Source organism: Pristis pectinata, chromosome 8 (assembly GCF_009764475.1).
Source record: "Pristis pectinata isolate sPriPec2 chromosome 8, sPriPec2.1.pri, whole genome shotgun sequence".
In the NCBI taxonomy this organism is placed as follows: domain Eukaryota; kingdom Metazoa; phylum Chordata; class Chondrichthyes; order Rhinopristiformes; family Pristidae; genus Pristis; species Pristis pectinata.
This window is the reverse complement of record NC_067412.1, coordinates 68,324,843-68,344,552: the sequence shown is the minus strand read 5'-3', so window position 1 is coordinate 68,344,552 and position 19,710 is coordinate 68,324,843. Positions and strand designations below refer to the sequence as shown.

The 19,710-nt window shown below is 40.3% G+C and overlaps 1 protein-coding gene across 1 annotated transcript in view; it reads right to left on the bottom strand.

Annotated features, from left to right (window-relative positions):
- Positions 1-1,527: 1,527 nt before the first annotated feature.
- The window catches only part of LOC127573801 (ATP-binding cassette sub-family C member 5-like), a 91,443-nt gene continuing 73,260 nt past the window's right edge, over positions 1,528-19,710 (bottom strand). The window contains 11 exon segments of the mRNA XM_052022306.1: positions 1,528-1,647; positions 2,145-2,149; positions 3,421-3,457; positions 3,459-3,581; positions 5,612-5,725; positions 11,134-11,166; positions 11,168-11,213; positions 11,379-11,541; positions 13,954-14,143; positions 14,877-14,966; positions 19,152-19,338. Coding sequence (XP_051878266.1) covers positions 1,528-1,647; positions 2,145-2,149; positions 3,421-3,457; positions 3,459-3,581; positions 5,612-5,725; positions 11,134-11,166; positions 11,168-11,213; positions 11,379-11,541; positions 13,954-14,143; positions 14,877-14,966; positions 19,152-19,338 — 1,108 coding nt within the window.

The window sequence follows — 19,710 nt, the reverse complement described above, 5'->3', positions numbered from 1 at the left end:
CCAGAAGAAAGTGATGAACAGAAAGAATGTTTCATAAAAGTTCAGCCACATGTCATCCAATCCTCAAAGATCCTCAAAGATTGCTCTGATCAGTCAGTATGTACTCGAGCCACAACAGTCCTACTTGATTGTCAAAGCATATCAGAACTCTAAACTCTGGATATTGCATCTGATCAATGGTATTATATTTTCTAGAGATTGACTAGGAATGTTCAGAAAAAGTGGTCATTTTTCAGTTTCTACGGATGTACTGTGCATTATTAAACATGCAGGTATTTCTGAATCACCTTGACCCTCTTCGCATCTAGTAACTACTGAAGATTCCCGAACATTACCAGGTAAACTGATTCTGTTTAATTTCCCTCTACTAGCACCATAGGATTTAATTGAAGAGCCTTTTTTATGGCAACAATCTGGTTGCAATGGAATTACATCATAAAAGTTTTAAATCAAAAACATTACTGTAGCTTATTTCAATTACTGTAATAATATTGTAAATATTGATCCACTGACAGCTATAGTTCTGTTTGGAAGAATCTGATGGTGAAGTAACTGCATGATTTATAGTTAGGTCTCCCCCTCTGATGTTATTCAGTTTGCATAGTGGACCAATGGTACACTCAAGGACTGTAATGGACCACAAAACAGGTGAGCCGTTTCTAATCCGAAAACATTGTTTTCATAGAACAGTGTAAGATATGTGAAATATTGGTGTCTGCTCTGAGAAAGGGAATTATGGTATTTAATCTGCAGTAGAATGAACTACATCTTTCAGTGAAGAATGGGTTTAAAAAAAACTAATTGTTTGCTGCCCCAATAGAGGAGCTCAAGTGAACGATACAGCACAGTGTGTGATATAAAATAACTGAAGCCCTACTGATGGTGATGCAAAATTATATTGAGAAAATACCCCTATTCTACTGAACCAAAATTAGGAAGGGTAAAGAGTTATAAGGGGAAAGAAAATGCATTTCTTATGGATATTTTACTGTTAACAGTAAAGCTATTTCTATATTCCAAAATTTCCTTAACCAATCCTTCATTAATTATTTTACTTCTGATGCACTGTTTTATAAGTGTGTTTGCCATACATTCACTCTTGTTAACATCTAAAAGTTAGCTTTTGGCAAGGGGCAGTTCTTCACACAGGAATTTAAAAGCTCAAGTTTACAAAGTAAAAAGGAATCCAGCAACTTAACAATCTACAAATATTTTAAAACAGTGAACAGAACAGTTCCATTATCAAGAAGCAGAATACTACGCAAAACACCCCTAAACCGATTACTCTGTACGTATTTCATTAGCTATTCCCCTTTTAAAGGCATAACCACTATGCAAATTACTTGATGGATTGTGGTGCCTCCAAGATATAATAAATAATGTATGCATTAGTGACACTTTACTTGAAATAACTTTATCCATCCACAAAGCATCCTGAATTTTTTCTTATTATTATGATAAAGGTCCCTCAGAGATGAATCACAACTGAGCCTACAACCGTGTGGTGAATTGTGACTTGGTTGCTGATCAAGGAGACTTGCTGCTGGTTGGCGGAGCTATTATCTTGTTTTCCACTGAGCTAAGCATTGCATAGAATCTTGAATTGTCATTAGAGAGTAGGACACCGGGGCTGTCAAATTCAGCAATCTAATAAATAGAGAAAATTTCTTTTAACATTAACTCTGTTATTTGTCAACTCTTCCAATCTCAATTGGAAAAAAGCTGTTCCTTCCTCATGTCCCACCCCATAAAGAACTTTCTAAAACAAAAATCTTTTTTTAATTCTGAACACATTGGTTCTTGCTGGGACAAATCTGCACAAATGGTGATAATCTCTAGTACCTTACCCAACTGCTCTATCTCCATATGTGAGCATTGGTAGCAAGTTTGGTTGGTTATTTGAGTGTTAGGAAATCTTTTGCTTTTGTGTTCTTTATATTGTTTTACACTTGATAATTTTATTTCTGTATATCAGATTACTCTTATAGTTAAATCCATGGTTAATCTAGAATGGCAAAAAAGTGCCAGGGGGCTTCGTACGGAAAATTACTAATCACGAGAGATCTTGCTAGACCTGTCAATTTCCTGTCTGACAGATCCATTCCCTGGCTGTCTTCATCCCTTCTATACATAAGTGCCAAGACTTGCCCTGATATCCACTGTCTTGTTTAATATTGTTCAATAAATGTTGGGTTTATTAAGGAGAATTTAGATAAATATATTGAGCATTATACTCATGGAAGACATACGGCAGAGAAACAGGCCCTTTGGCCCACTGAGTTCACGCCAACCATTAAGCACCCATTTACACTAATCCTACATTAATCCCATTTTATTCTCCCCACATTCCCATCAACTGCCCCCAGATTCTACCACTCACCACCAGGGGCAATTTACAGTCCCCAATTAACCTACCAACTTGTATGTTTTGGGATCTGAAAGGAAATCAGAGTAACGGAAGGAAACCCACACAATAAGAGAGAGAACATACAAATTCCACACAGACAGAACCGGAAGTCAGGATTGAACTCAAGTTGCTGTGGAACTGTGAAGCAGTAGTTCTGAGTGTTGTGCCACTGTGCTGCCCTATACTGGTAATACTGGTGGACTTGGAATGAGGAAGGATGGGTGGAGGTTTGAGTGGAGCATGAAAGCTAGCATGAACCAGTTTCAGTGCATGACCTGTTTCTGTACTGCATACTCTATGCAAGCCTGCTCAGGGTAATGAACAACAAAAGATTCAACTTGGGTTTCGTTATCTTGTGTTTGCTGTTCTTCCACAGGATTCTCCCTTTCCTCAAGAAACCTCAGAATGACGATATACTGGATCTTGTTTTAGATCCTGACTACCAAATGTTTATCAACTTCTAAAGGGGGAAAAAATTACAGAAAGGCTATTATGACCTGTTGCTGTTACAAGGTAATTCTGATGCTAACTTAGATGTCAGCACATGCCCAGGTTATATGCAGAAGTTGCTGCCAGAGTTAGGTTCTTCCTCCACTGGGTGCACTGGTGCAGGTTTTGCCAGTAGACTTGACACCAAAAACATGTAATGGTATGAAACTTGCCAACTAATGTTGCACTAAAAATGGTGATAAGGTTAAGGCTATTACATTAATGGGTGAATTTATAGCAGCATAATAACAGAGGGGAGAAGGAAAGAGATGGATAAGAGAAAGAGGCACAAGAGACAGTGAAGGAATGAAGCAGACTGTGGCTGTGATAAGAGACTCGGAATGTAGAAAAAGTGTGTGTATGAGAGACAGATGTAGAAAGTGAGAGAATCTGAGAGGGAGAAGGCAAGAGCAGGGAGATGGCAGCCAACTGAAGCCAACAAAAATAGAATAGAAAAATGTCAGTCTTCAACAACTGATCTAGTTGTTAGTGTGAACCTGAACAAGCAGAAGTATCTTACCTACCCTGGTCCAACACCATTATCCTGTCACAGTTCAAAACCTGTGTGAAGACGATGTGCTACAATTAGCATTGTACAATCAGAAAAAACCTCCTGAATGGTCTTGTGAATCAATACATCAGTATCGGTATCAATAGCAGCTGTAGCTTCATCCAGCAGTAAAATCTAATTTGAAAGAGTGCATTTCAGTGTTGCAGCACTGAACTGAAAGGTACTGCTTAGCTGAAATCAAAATATGAAAACAAAGTACTTGCCCCTTATGCTCACCCTGACCTCTCAGTTCGTCTAGTTGTGAGATGGAGGTCAAGGTGAGACAAAATAACAATAAAATTCCAGGAATTTTTTTTTAGAAATTTGATACTTCCTCCTTCCACCCCAAAACAAGGTAATCAAAGAACTTACAATGGACCATGGTGACTAGGAGAAATGTCACCCAAAACTAGATACCTTTCATATGCAGCTATGAAGGTTGCACTCAGAAACTCATCATACATTTGCCTTTTCAACGCTGTTAACAAATTTGCTCGAGTTGCAAGAGTCCATGAAATGAAGCTAGTTCTGTGCTCACATAACTTAAATGAGTCCCTGATATATTTTATCCAACATAATATTTAGTCTACTTGCATGATTCAAATCAGAAGCATCTACTTCAAGTCCAAAGTATTCTGTGGCAAACTCTAAACTTATAAAACTCTTCTTTGCTTGATGGGACAAATGTTTAATTGGAATTTGTTCTAGATAGCCAATGTATATAGATTTTTGAAATGACAGCTTGCCCTCCTAACTGCCTTCATGCCATTATTAATTCCTTCTCTCTTCAGAGATGTATTTAATTGCCTCTTTAACATTCATGCTGTACACCATTTTCCTGTTAATTAACTCCACATTTCTACTGATCTTACATATAGCACGTCCACATAGATGAATGTTGTAAATAAGATTATTTGAAACTATCTCTACTTCAAAATCATAAGTAGCTTTTTAGTTATTTGCTATTTCCTGATATAAAATCATTAGAACCTTAACATATCAAAACACTGGATTCAAGCCCCAATCTATCAACATCTGGACCTTACAAGATGACCAGCCATTATTATTCTGGAGCATTTTTTGACTCAAGGTCAGTGACCCAGTGGTGTTCTGCAGGGATTTGTTCTGGGACCCCTGCTCTTGATTTTATAAATGACTTGGATGAGGATGTGGAAGGGTGGGTTATTAAGTTTGCAGATGACACAAAGGTTGGTGGTGGTGTGGATTGTGTAGAAGGTTGCTGTAGGTTACAACAGGACATCGATAGGATGCAGAGTTGGACTAAGAAGTGGCAGATGGAGTTCAACCTGGAAAAGTGTGAAGTGATACACTTGGAAGATCAAATTTGAAGGCAGAATACAAGGTTAATGGCACTTTTAGCAGTGTGGAGGAACAGAGGGATCTTGGGGTCCACGTCCATAGATCCCTCAGGTTGCCGCACAGATTGATATGGTTGTTAAGAAGGTGTATGGTGTGTTGGCCTTCATTAGTGGGGGTATTGAATTGAAGAGCCAACAGGTAATGTTGCAGCTCAATAAAACTCTGGTTAGACCACACTTGGAGTATTGTGTTCCATTCTGGTCACCTCATTACAGGAAGGATGTGGAAGCTTTAGAGAGGGTGCAGAGGAGATTTGCCAGGATGCTGCCTGGATTGGAGAGCATGTTTTATGAGGATAAGTTGAGCGAGCGAGCGAGCTAGCTAGGGCTTTTCTCTTTGGAATGAAGGAGGATGAGAGGTGACTTGATAGAGGTGTACAAGATGATAAGAGGCATAGATTGACTGAACAGTCAGAGACTTTTTCCCAGGGCAAAACTGGCTCACACGAGGGGGCATACTTTTAAGGTGATTGAAGGAAGGTATAGGGCGGATGTCAGAGGTAAGTTTTTTTTTACAGAGAGTGGTGGGTGCGTGGAAGCACTGCCAGCAGAGGTTGTGGAGGCAGATACATTAGGGGCATTTAGGAGACTCTTAGATAGCCACATGAATGATAGAAAAATGGAGGGCTATGTGGGAGGGAAGGGTTAGATAGATATTAGAGCAGGATAAAATGTCGGCACAACATCATGGCCGAAGGGCCTGTACTGTGCTGTATGTTCTATTAGGTGGTCATTCTTTTCCTCAAGTGGTGAAACCTTCAAAAGAATATCTTTTAAAATTGTTACCTTACTGTGTTGAAGAAGGGCCCGAGCCACACACAACAGCTGCCTCTCACCCACAGAAAAGTTCTCTCCATTTTCCATGACCTCAAAATCAAGTTTCTCATTCAGCTGTGAAATCTGTGAAATCCATATGTCCAAAAATATTGTCAATTAAATTGTTCTAGATTTAATATCTCAACAATGTAAATCTAGCTTCATTCTTACTACATATATTTTGTTAAATTTTAAGTCTGATGGATGTTAATTTGAGGAATGGAATGCATGTCCACTTTATGCACTGATTGTCTAGGTTAGGGCCAGTACAGGTTAAATGGAGAGAAACACACTTCCTCTTTTTTGTTCAATAATGCTTCTCCTCTCTGGTCATTATATTTCTTTGAAACCCAGTTGTAGTTCTGAACCTAATCTGAGGGCAAAGCCAGGACTTGGAGCATGAGGCGTGAGAGTTTAAAAGAGGTAGGTCTCAGGACTTGCTGGTGAGTTTCACTTAACAGGAGCCGAAAAGAGGCACACTTGCAAATTATTAATAGTCGATTAGCTAATTAACAGCAGCCAATGAAAAGTTGGGTTCAAGTGGAGTGGCCAGTTTGGAGTGGGGAGGCTTTGGCTCAAGAGGCTTCCCTGTGACAGGGTGGAGTAAGTGACCGAGGTGTTGGGAGTGAGAGCAGCTCTTCAAAAAGGCTTCAGTCAGAAGGCACAGTTAAGGTTTTATTTTGTTTTTGATCCTTAGTCCTTGATTCAGTGTAGGCAGGATGGTAGGGCAGTGGAATGCTCCTCCTGCAAGATGTGGGAAGTCAGGGAACCTCACGGTCTCCCTGACTACATCTGTGGAAAGTGCACCCAGCTGTATCTCCTGACAGACCAGGTTAAGAAACTGGAGGTGCAGTTGGATATACTCAGGATCATCTGAGAGGCTGAGGATCTCATAGATGAGAGTTTTAGTGTGGTAGTCACATCAAGGTACAGGCTTCAGAGAGGTGGGTGACCACCAGGACGAGTAAGGGGAGTAGGTAGTCAGTGCAGGGTTCCCCTGTGGCCATTCCCCTCACTAACAGGTATACCTCTTTGGATACTGTTGAGGGGGATGTTCTTTCAGGGGCTAGCAGTAGTGGTCAGATCTCTGGCAATGTGACTGTCAGACAAGGTGATAATGATAGGAGACTCATTAGTGGGGGGGGAAGAGGAGATGCCAGGATGCCTCCTGGGTGCCAGGGTCAAGGAAGTCTTTGAGCAGCTGCAGAAATTTATCGGGGGGGGAGGCAAACAGCCAGAGGTCATCGCACATGTTGGTACAAATGACACTAGCAGAATAAGGGATGGGGTCCTGCAGAATGAGTACAGGGAGTTGGGTAAGAACCTTCGGGGTAGTGACCTCTGGATTACTCCCGGTGCTATGTGTTAGTGAGTCCAGGAATAGAAACATGGGCCAGATGAATGTGTGGCTGAGGAGCTGGTACAGGGGGGAGGCATACAGGTTCTTCGATCATGGGATCTCTTCTGGGGTAGAGATGACCTGTACAAGAGGGATAGGTTGCACTTGAAGCAGAGGGGGAACCAATATCCTCGGAGAAATTTGTTTCTCCCACTAGGGAGGGTTTAAACTAGATTGGCGGGGGGGTGGTGGGACTCAAGAGAGTGAAGTCAGTGAGAAGACAGGGGTACATGCAGCAACTAAAGAGTGTAAGCTCAGCAATCAGGATAGTCATGTTCATCGTAAAAGTGCAGATAGGGCCACTGCTTTAAATTGCATCTATTTCAATGCATGTAGCTTAATGGGTACGGCAGATGGACTGAGGGCGTGGATTGGCTCTAGGGACTGGGATATTGTGACCATAACAGGAATGTGGCTGAGAGAAGGGCAGGACTGGCAGTTCAATGCTCTGGGATACCAATGCTTTAGGCATGACAGAGGGAGAGTGGAGGTGGTGTTGCCTTTTTGATAAGGGAGAATATAACAGTGGTGCTTAGAGAGGATGTTCTTGAGGGATCATCTAATGAGACCATTTGGGTAGAACTAAGAAATAAGGGGATGGTCACTTTGGTAGGGCTATGTTATAGATCCCCCAATAGTCAGTGGGAACTTGAGGAGAAGATATGACAAGAAATTGCTCGTAGTAGGGTAGTCCTAGTGGGAGATTTCAATTTTCCTGTTATTGACTGGGCCACCTGGAGTGCGAAGGGCCTGGATGGGGCAGAATTTGTGCAGTGCATCCATGACAGTTTCCTTGCGCAATATATAGAGGAAGCTACTCAGGAAGTAGCAATACTAGACTTCCTCTTGGGGAACGAGGCAGGCCAAGTAACTGAAGTGGCAGTTGGGGAGCACTTTGGTCCAGTGACCACAATTCTATTTAGTTTTAAAATAGTTTGGAAAAAGAGAGAACAGGTCTACAGGTTAAAGTCCTGAACTGGAGCAGAGCCAACTTTGAGGGCACTAGGCAGGATCTGGCTGGGGTCAGATCTATTTAAATGTCCTATTTAAAGGCAAAGAACAATTGGCAAGTGGGAGGCTTTTAAAAGGGTCATATCAAGAGTTCAGGTTCCTGTTAGGGTGTAGGGTAGACATGCCAAGTTCAGGAACCCTCGCTGACGAAAGATATCGAGGCTCTGGTTAGGAAAATGAAGGAAGCGTACATCACGTTTAGGCAGCTGAGTATGAATGAATCCCCTGACTAATATAAAATGTTTAAGACCAGGCTTAAGAGGGAAATTGGGGAGGGTAAAAAGAGGGTATGGGATGGATTTGGCAGGCAGGATTAAAGATAACCAAGAGGTTCTTCAGTTATATTAATAATAAAAGGATGACTTAAGACCATCGGAGCCACTCACGTATGGAGCAGCCAGAGATGGCTGGGATTTTTAATGTCTAATGCTCCTCAGTATTTACTAATGAGAATATCATTGATGCCAGAGAAATGAGGGTAATAAGTAGTGAGGTCTTGGATCATATGCTTATTATGAGGAAGGAGGTATTTGCAGCCTTGAAGCACATTCAGGTGGGTAAATCCTCAGGGCCTGACCAAGTGCACCCACAGACCTTATGGGAGGCCAGGGAAGAAATTGTGGAGGCCACTGTAGAGCTATTTGCTTTGTCGTTAGCCACTGGCGAGGTTCCAGAAGACTGGAGGGTGGCTAATGTTGTTTCCATTGTTCAAGAAGGGTAGCAAGGATGGGCCAGGGAACTAAGGCCAGTGAGCATAACTTCAGTTGTAGGGAAGTTACTGGAAGGAATTCTGAGGGACAAGATCTACCATCACTTGGATAGTCAAGGCCTAATCAGGAATAGTCAGCATAGTTTTGTGCGTGGAAGGTCATGTCTGATGAATCTTTGAGTTTTTTCGAAGAGGTCACTTAGGGGATAGATGAAGGTAGGGCAGTGGATGTCTACATGGACTTTAGTAAGGCTATGACAAGGTCCCACATGGCAATCTGATCTGGAAGGTTAGGTCGCATAGGATTCAGGGAGAGCTAGCAAGGTGGATTCGCAATTGATTTGATGATGGGAAGCAGAAGGTGATGGTTGAAGGTCGATTCTCTGACTGGAGGCCATGTAACTAGTGCAGTGCCCTGGGGTCAGTGTTGGGACCTCTGTTATTCTTTATGTATGTAAATTATTTGGATATGAATGTACATTGTACCATTAGCAAGTTTGCTGATGAATTGAAATTGGGGGATCTTGTTTATAGTGAGGTAGATTACAATGAATTGCAAAGAGATCTTGATCAGTTAGGGAGATGGGCTGAGGAATGTATAAATGTGAGGTGATGCATTTTGGACATACAAGCAGCGTAGGACTTGCACAGTGAATGGTGGGGCACTGACGAGTGCTGTGGAACAGAGGGATCTGGGAGTACAAGTGCACAGTTTGCTGAAACCTGCTGCACAAATAGACAGGGTGATGAAGGAGGAGTTTTGCAAGCTGGCTTTCATTAGTCAGGGCATCAAGTTCAGGAGTAGGGACATTATGTTGCAGTTATCCAAGTCGTTGGTGAGGCTGCACTTGGAGTACCGTGTACAGTTTTGATCACCCTGTTATAGGAAAGAACAATGTCAGGCTGAGGGGGCGCAAGAAGAGATTTATGAGCAATGTGCCTGGACTAGAGGGCCTGATTATTGGGAGAGGTTGGCCACACTAGATCTTTATTCCTTGGAGTGTAGGAGAATGAGGGGTATGGAATAAGGTGGACAGTTGTTGTCTTTTCTCCAGGATTGGGGAGTGTGTAACTTGAGGGCACAGATACAAGATAAGAGGGGAAAGATTTAAGAGACCTGAGAGGTAACTTCTTTACACAGAGGTAGTGAGTACCTGGAATGATCTGTCAGAGGAAGTGGTTGAGGTGGGTACAACTGCAACGTTTACAAGGCATTTGGATAGGGTGCATGAAGGGGAGGGGCTTGGAGAGTTACAGGATGGACATAGGCAACTGGGATTAGTGGGGAGTTGCTGTGGTCTGCATGGACCAGTTGGCTGGTTTCTGTGCCGTTTTTATTCTGCCTTTGTACCTAAATAAATGAAAGTCATTTTGGGGTGTGGAGGAGGAGCTTGTTAAATAATACCAGTGTATGTAATTTTTTCTTTATGTATAAGATTTTAACAGGAGCTGCCCACAAATAGAGAAATACAGTATGGCATTGTAAGATGATGAGTTCTAAGCATTCATTTATCTTCACTGAGAAATGCTCTAGGTTTGTTTGAGCAGTACTTGATTCCAAGGATGTATGAAACATGATTCAAATAAAGCATGGATCAGTCTATGATGATAAATGCTGTTGGCATCAGATTGCCATCTCAATACATCTTTCAGTAGCTTAATTTCCATCTTACTGTACCTCTGTTCCTGCTTAGCATTTTTTGACCTAAAAAGGTTCTGTTGAGCTGAATGGCCTCATTCTATGCCATAAATTCCTTTGATTCTGATTTGATGAATGCACAAGAAATTGGAAAGTACAATTACTACAGAAGATGTGCTTCTTGGCAAGAAGGAAAATAGCCTGTCACTGAAATACATATTGGAAAACCAACTAATCAATGGGATAAAGTGGGTAACCGTGTTATTTGAATGACTAAGCCATGCGAAGTCTACTTTATCAGAGAAGTTGATTGAATTTCTTTAATTAATGGAATAAATCACACAGGAACATCATAAATAATGGTCAACAAAAAATATTTCTTCACAAGTTTCAGCTGCTGATTGACCCAGTAATGTAAATATAACTTGCCACAAGGCAGCAGATTTGTGTAACTATCTAGCCATAAACCACTTGTGACAGTCAATTTTACTGTACACTCTTTAGAATAAAACTTGCACATCCTTGAAGGATTTTCCTGCATTATTTCTTTGTTCTAATCTTTATTTGAATCCATGAATGCTTTTCTATGACATGGCAAGAAACAAAATTATACCAACAATTAGTGCTGCAAAGAAGATACTATAATGTTATTAAATATTATAGATAAATAAGACAGCAGATGCATGTGATGCTAACAAAATTTGTTTCTCATCATTCTCATTACTGGTACTTACATTTTCTTTCATGTGAGCTCTTTCTAACACATCCCCAAATTTGAGCATCAGTATATTGATTATAAGGATCCAGGTTTGATCTGAAAATAAACACAGATTTACAGTATATATAGTTGGTATAGGTATGATATTCACAAAACTTGGACTTCAGTTATATGAAGATCTTTCTCAAATATGGTACAGTTTGTACATAATGGATAAAATCCAAGATACAGATCAGTTGGGAACTTAGTTAAATTAGATACATACCTAATGGTCCCGCAAAGAGCACAGGTTCCTGTGGGATAATGGATAGCTTTCTTCGAAGATCATCCAGTCCAATATCACTAATCATCACACCATCTATTGTACTGGCACCACTGGAAATTTCTACCAGTCGAAACAATGTCACTCCCAGGGATGATTTCCCTATTTATAAAAAATGATACAGGATAAATTAATACTTGGCTAGTATGCACCTGGTGTGGGTTTCCATGCATAAAAATGGCTCAATTTCCTACAGCCTACAAGGGTGAGGCTGTAATGAGAGGTCTGAGGGTGTAAATTTCCTCCTTTCCAGGCAGATGATAATATGATTTTTTTCATGGGTTATTGTTTCATCTAGAAATGCACAGAAAATGGCTCTAATACACATACTTAACAGAATGACAGGCAACCTTACCATAAGAGCCATTTTCAAAATTATTTAGTTACTTAAATATTTGTTAAATCAATGAGAAGTTTCTTACAAACTTAAATCGAGTCAGAATAGTAAAAATTGACAGCTCTATGCTATCACACACTATGAAATTCTTCATTTTGTGTCCAATTCCTGATAAACATAAGTAAATTAAGATTTACAGAGCAAAACCATTTAGCATTAACGACGAAGAAATGTAGTCCATAAAGGCACTAAACACTGCACATACAGTATATCTTTGCTAGCAACTGGAAAACATTGCAGTCCAACACTATAGTAAAAATTAAAACACTAATTTGAATTATTAACTGCAAACTTTGTAAATTCAGAGAAGCATGAAGTCATTTTCTGGAATTCATTTATTCAAGATTCAATATCCTTAAGCCATTATAATGGGATGTCTTGCTCCTCTCCTACATCTCAATTATTTTCCATTTAATAATTAATATTGAGAAATATTAAAAGTTTTAGCACTAAATTAAAACTTTGTGCTTTTTAAATTAATTTACTGGAAGTTGGTGTCACTGACAAGGCAAGGACTTAATGAAAAAATGGTGGTGAACCACCTTCTTGAACTTTTTCTGGCTGTGTGGTGGAAGTATCTATCCTCAGGACTGAGAGGTCTGAAGTTTCAGGATGTTCAGCCAGTGACAATGAAGAAAAATAAAAATTTTCATGTCAAGATAGTGTGAAAATAGGAGTCTTCACTTGTTTGCAGGCATTCCTTGCAATTGCTGTCCTAATCTTTCTCAGTAGTACAGATCACACCCGAGGGAGGTGAAGTCAAAAAATCTTGCCGAATTACTGCAGTGTATTTTGTTGTGCATGTTGCAGCCACAGTGCACCTGTGGTGGAGAGTGTGAACATTTAGGACGAGGGACTGGGAGCAATCATGGAGGTTCTTTTGTCCTGGATGGTGCTGTGAGTTTGGGGCCTGTACTTGTCCAGTAAAGTCTGGATGAATGCAATTCCAAGCTTACCCCACTGCTCAATACAATCATGGCTGATCTGTCTCAGGCCTCATTTCCTCTTCAGTGCCTGTTCCCCATAGCCCTCATTCCTCTGATCTTTCAAAAAATGTATCTACATCCTCTTTAAATGCCTCCATTGATCCAGCCTTCCAGGATTGCATGTCCCAGAGATTCACTATCTTCTGTGAGAAGTTCCTATGTACCTCAGTATTAAATGACTGGCTCCTAATCTTGTAGCTATATCCCTACTAATGGAAGCATCTCAACATCTACCTTGGCATGTCAGGATCTGATATGTCTCAATAAAGATCACCCCTCATTCTTCTAAATTCCAAAAAATAGATCTAATTTCTTTAGCTGCTTATGATAGACAATCCTCTCATCCCAGGAATTAGCCCAGTGAATTTCTTTTGGATTGGCTCTGATGACAATGTAGCCTTTCTTAAATAAGGGGACCAAATCTGTGCCCTGTACTCCAGATGAGGCCTCCCTAGTACCCAGTTCAATTGTAATGATACTCTTTCCCTTCCCCCCCCCCGCGCCTCTCCCCCCCCCACCCGCCATTTCTAAACTCTAACCACCTTGTAATAAAGGCCAATGTGCAATTTATCTTCTTGACCACTGGCTGCACCTTTTGCAATTTGTGCACGAGAATAGAAAGGCTTTTGGAAATGTGCTTCATTTAAATGAGTAAATAATTCAACTTATTAATTATTAATTTAAGTGTGAGCTACTTATAAAATGTAAATTGAACAATGTAAATACTCAGTTCTATCATAATAGAAAATTAAAAGCACAATAAAAGTAACAAATATTGCATGAATATGAAATTTAAATATAGCAAACATGACAAAGAAGGAAATCACACTAGTATCTCTCTAAGCTTAATCTATTGGGAATATCCTTATCTATGAATTACCATGAATGGGCTCTGTGGATCAAAAAATTATTTTATAATTTTATATAAAATATGGTGTTATAATTGCACATCAGCATACCATTCATCTATTATACTGTTTTCAATAGATAATTAACATGCTAATAGTAAAATATTACTTTTAGTAATTTAGTCTGTCACAACTCTACCTGAAAATCTAGACAAATCTCTTTACACAATTTCAACATTCTCCAAATTAAATTTATAAATAGCATAAATGAGAACAAAAATACCTGATCCTGTTCTTCCAACTATTCCAATCTTTTCCTGAGGTTTGATGGTAAATGTAACTTTCTTCAGTACAAGTGGAAGGTTGTCACGGTAACACATTTCCACTTCATGGAACTGGATCTGTCCTTCCTGAGGCCAGTTGAGAGGAGGTGCCGTCTCTGGAATATGAGATGGTGCTTCGGATTCCAAATTCTAGAAGTGAAACAGTATGTAAAATATAACATTGTAACAGTTTCCTGGCAATCACATAACAAATGGTTTCCTGACAAATGTAAACTGCAGCTACTGTATACCCAAAATAAAAACAACAAATGCTGGAAATATTCACAAGTCAGGCAGCACCTGTGGAAAGAGAAACATTTCAGGTTCTGAGGAAGGATCTTTGACCCAAAATGTTAAGTTTATTTCTTTTTCCACAGATGCTGCCTGACCTGCTGAGTGTTTTCAGACTTGGCTGTTTCTATCGATGGTGAGGCAGGTGTAATGATTTGGGAGATGTTATATTACTACTCAAAAGGTACCTCTGATCAGCACCTTAAGGGTTCAACTTGGAAAAGGTGAATAAAAAGATACTGCACAATCATACAATTGAAAAGTCACCATTAAAATTGCATTACTCTTCAATGAAAAGCAATTCCATGTCAAATTATTCAGTCAATCCATTACATCTTGTGGGTTTATAGATTATAAGTTCATTTTTGGAGGGTAGCATTGAACAAGTTATGGTAGCAGCAACAATTTGCACTTCACATCCAAACTTCAGTTCCCTTGATATTCAATAAGATCATGGCTGGCCCTGTGCTCTGTCCATTTTCCCACCCAGTCCCAACATCCTCAGATTCTTTCAGTCCAAACAAGATTTGACCTCTTGATTATTTTTCACAGTCTAAATACAAGAAGTCATGATTAGTGTGACAATACTTACCATTATGTAATGTCTGATCCTTTCTACAGATGTGAATCTGGCTTCTGATTCTGATGCTAAGCGGACCGTAAATTGAAAAAGTCCTGTCAGCTGATTGAGAACACCAAAAGGAAATTTAAGAGAAGTTATTCTTAGAAAGAAAATGAAATTAGTCAATAAACCTTTTTTTTATTTAACTAAAAGGCACAACTCAATTTCATAATTTATAAAAGCAATTTGTTCTGAAAAAAAATGAACGAGATAACATCCTGGATACTACATAAGTACTGTTCTCTGCCATGGTATACTGCAGGATCGTTGTGTAGAAACCTATTTCTTATTTCCTCATGCTAAGAGTTCCCCATTTCTGCTATGAGAAGATAAGTTGAAAAATATAGGTTCAGGACAGCAAGAGTGTTAAATTAGGAAGTTATACTGTATGTACTTGGTACTAAGCTTGAATTTTAACACACTGTAGGTTGTAAGTGGAAGGGAAAACTAAGGGTCCAAAAAACATTAATTCATGTCCTTGGGAAAGAATAAGAGGCAATGAGTCCCCAGGATCAATTATAATTTTTGGGTGTGGTGATGAAGCAGAAGATGATTCCTCTGGATGCCTAATGCACAAGGCTTCTTCCAGGCCTCACCTGAATAACCTGAAATTGAGGCCAGTGGCAATGATGTCAACAAAAAAGGTGAGAGTAGGAAGTTTGAGGGAACCAAAGACTCCTGCAAACAGTTACTGGCAAGGTAAATAAGAAAAGTTAGGGGAGAAAGAAATATGGTTAGAGAAGTCTGAGGCATGGGGATGGAGGCACCATGCAATGGTGGAGAGAGGTGGTGCCGAGGAGTCTGCATGTATCTTTACAGAAATACCACCTGACCCACAATGAATCTGAAGAAGAGTTATTTCAACCTTGCCTCATCTCTTCTGGCCATACTGCAGACTCCAAAAATATAAACTTGTATTGATTACTGTGCATTAAGTGATACAATAGTATTCCCTCAGTAACAAACCAAAATATTATCCACTCTCGTTCCAGTAAACAGTGACTCATAACAAGGTCTTTTCTGGGGATAGCAATTGCAATTATTCACAAGTGAGCTTTATTCAGTTATTTATGGATGTGGGCATCACTGGTATTTAATGCTCAACCCTACATGAATTCTTGAGGTCACAATGAGCTGGCGCCTTATAGCTCTGCAGCCTGTACAGTAAATGGACTCCTGTTGGGCACAGAGCTCCAAGGTTTTGACCTAACCATATTGATGGCAAAGAGTTTGGCGAGGAATTTGCAGATTCTAGTATTTGCATACACTTACCAATATCAGTGCATGTTGGTGAAGCTTATTCACCAGTGGACAGAGGGGGAAACTGATCCATACCTCACTCAATGTTTGGGCATGTACATTTCAAAATGGTCCAGTGAATGGTAATCAAAAACAGGATCCCTATTTAATTTTGCTGTTCTACAAATCAGGACATTCAGGTTGAAATTTTAAATTGTTATTCTAAATTAAACTAGAACAGTAATGCCTAAAGATTGGATTGGAGGGCTAGAGGTGTGCTACAAATATTGCTGGCACCCTTTAAACATACCCACATAGGATTATGTGATGAAACAGGATCTGTGCCAGTCCAATGGAACCATAACAATTCACCGTAACTAGAAACACTTTCTCCATAGCGAGCAGACAGCAGCAACACACAATAATGTCTGCCAATGACAGGAGGCAGATTGCAGGACAGAGGGTAGAGCTCCCTGATTTTCAGCAAGGACATCAAAGACTTGGCAAGTGGAATAAACGGCAGGAGGGAGGTCCTGAGCTAAGGGATGCCAACAGACCTACCAGGACCACCACATGAAGAGCCTGGAGGAGATGACTGGTGCTGTTGGCCAGTAATGAGAAAGTTTGTACAATAGCACAGTGCCACAAAAATTCCATGATTCCACACAATACAGGTGACCCACACATTATGGTGGGGGGGGGGGGGGAGGAGCGGTTTCTATTCCTAGAAAAAGGTCCATATGGTGATTTTTCGTAACGCAGAAATGTGTCACCTGCGCAAGAAATGAGAGTTGAAAAGAAATAAATTGTTTATTAATTTAATCTTTTTCACATAAATTTCATCACAGCAAATTTTTTGGTAATGATTTATGAGTTCTGTAATGGGTAAGTTTCTGTTGGCCAAACTGCTGTAATGCAGGGTATGGCAAAGTTTTACATGAGTTACCATGCACTCATTTACACAGGCATGCACATGCTGTTAATCACAGAAGCTGCTACTCTATCAACATGCCCCACTCACTAATCTTGTTTTACACCAGGTCTTGCCTTCACTCCTCCATTCTACCCTCCATTACCTACACTTAGTCTCCAAATGTAGGATAATGAAAGTGTTTCTCAATCTCCTTCTTCTCCAGTTAGGCTAAAAGACTGCCAAGATGAGTAAAGCGGTCACCCACATGAGAGGGTAGCCCTCTTGAATGTAGGATCTCTCTAGGTTGGAGGAGATCACCCTGTCATTAATGTGGCATGGAGGTCACCAAATCCCAAGCTACCTCTGGAGCAAGGGGTACCTACAATCTTCCAGAAATGCCCTCTGGCATTGTTTCATTGCTATTACTGCATCATCTGTGATTTGATCGACAGCAAATACCATTACTACCTGCTAGCATCACCGTAAATGTCGATTGGCTGGAGCTTATGAAAACAAATACCACTGTTTTGATATTGAAAGGTATGAGGGAAGGTGTCCTATTTCCCTGCCCAGGGCAAACATCTATTAGAACAGAAGGGGTGGGATGAACAAGACAGGACACTGGTGGAAGTATAGCAGTAGGAGGAGACACTAGAGGAAGAGGAGGAGAAGTAGGGTAATGATCTTGATGAAGAGAACAATGTTATTATGCCTGACTCCCCACAGCAGCACCTAAGAGACTTGCACTACAAAGGATGAGCTGATGAGGTTAAGGATGTATATCACTGGGATATACACAAAGCAGTAGCATCTTAAGTCTGGCACCAGGGCATATGAAATCTGGTATGGGTGTTTGCAGGAAGGGTGGAGTGGAAAGTGGAGGAATGCACCCGGATTGCTCAAAGGGCTCGGCTGAGGGCCACAATTAGCATGTTTTCATGATAAAGTAGATGTGGATGCAAACGGGGATGATCTGTGTAGCTAAATGTAAAAAAGCCCATTTCCGTGCTCTCCCAGAGGCTTGGCAGAGCAAGAAGACCATGTCCTTTTCTATTCATCAAGCTGTTCTGAACCAGATTTTTTACAACTTTAACATTCTATTTAAATTCAATATGGGCTTCAGACTATATATGCGTACCATTACAAGGACCCGTTGTAATCCACATCCGTACTATTGTGTACCCCCACCTTTGCCTTGGCTCAGTCACTGCTGAAGTCAGGGTGAAAGTAACTTAAATTTCTTCCCTGTACAATCATACCACTAACATTGTCAACTTAACCCATTTGCATTGATTGAATCAGCTACTTTCTTACTATCATGCTATACCTGCTTTTATCCACTTACTTTTATGTCTGGCTGAAACCCAAATCTGATCCCTCGTTCTACCTCTGCAAACTTGAAGTCACTACCAGAACAACATCTGCAGTATAGATTGCTGCCAGTGATATCACTACTGAGGCACCCATTGAACAGACATGTCAGCTACATCCTTAGGGAAAAAGAAACTTCTTCTTAGCTTAAACATACCCTGTGGAGTTTGGAAAATGTTTGAGTAGCCTGCAGTCATTTTCCGAAGTTCACTTCCAAGACATAAATCACTGCTGAGTTTGTAATAACACACACACACACACACACACACACACACACACACACACACACACACAATTTTCACTCATCTATTCATTTGCATGCTTATTGACCAATTCTAATTCTCATCTGTCCTCTCCCTATATATATACCTCCAAGATGCCTGTGCTCCTCCAATTCTATCCTGTTGATTATGCGTAAATTTAAATGCTCCACTATTACCAACAGTGATTTCAGCTGCCGAGACCGTAAGCTCTGAACTTCTCCTCCCCCCCCCCCCCCAAAACCTTCCATTTCCTAAACTGCTCCTCCAACTTCTGTTGTTTTTGGCCATCCTTTATAATTTCTCCTCATGCTAATCAGTGTCAAATTTTGCATGATGATGCCCATGTAAAAATGCCTTGGGGCATTAAAGACCCTATGTGGATGCAAAACAACCCTAGAGTTGTGTTTTGTTGTTAATCATACTCAAAAACATGCAGGTAGGGTTATAATTGGAATTTACCTGGACTGTATGGGAGATGGCAAGTCCTGCATAGGCTGGCGAAATCCTTCCATGCATGAAAACCATCATCGCTGACACTATAGTGATGAGTATAATGCTAATGAGGTCAAGGCGTACAGCCAGCCATCGCATGCCACAGCTGAATAGGAAATGCGGGCCTTGATTACAGTCCAGTAGCTCTTGATACCTGAGAAAAATGGCAACAGCAGAGCTAGGAGCTTGTACATCTGATTCTTCTAGATTGAGTATGTATCCTAAAGTAACTTGTGTTAATCAACAGCTTCAATGCTTATGTGAGATATTCCACCACCAGATGTCAGCAGTGTTGTTTATATCCTTTCATTTACTGACTACTCATACATCTGCCAGCACAAAAGCTGGTATTACAAATTAACCAAAGGGATGTGTCTAAAATAATGCAAGTACCTTAAATATATTAGTTTATTTCAAGGTTTTAGAAATAGTTACACAAACTGTATTCACCTTAGAGTATTCATTCTAACCCTATTTTTGTTTAGTCTGACAACATAATGTGGCCTTGCAGTCTATGGATGTTTTA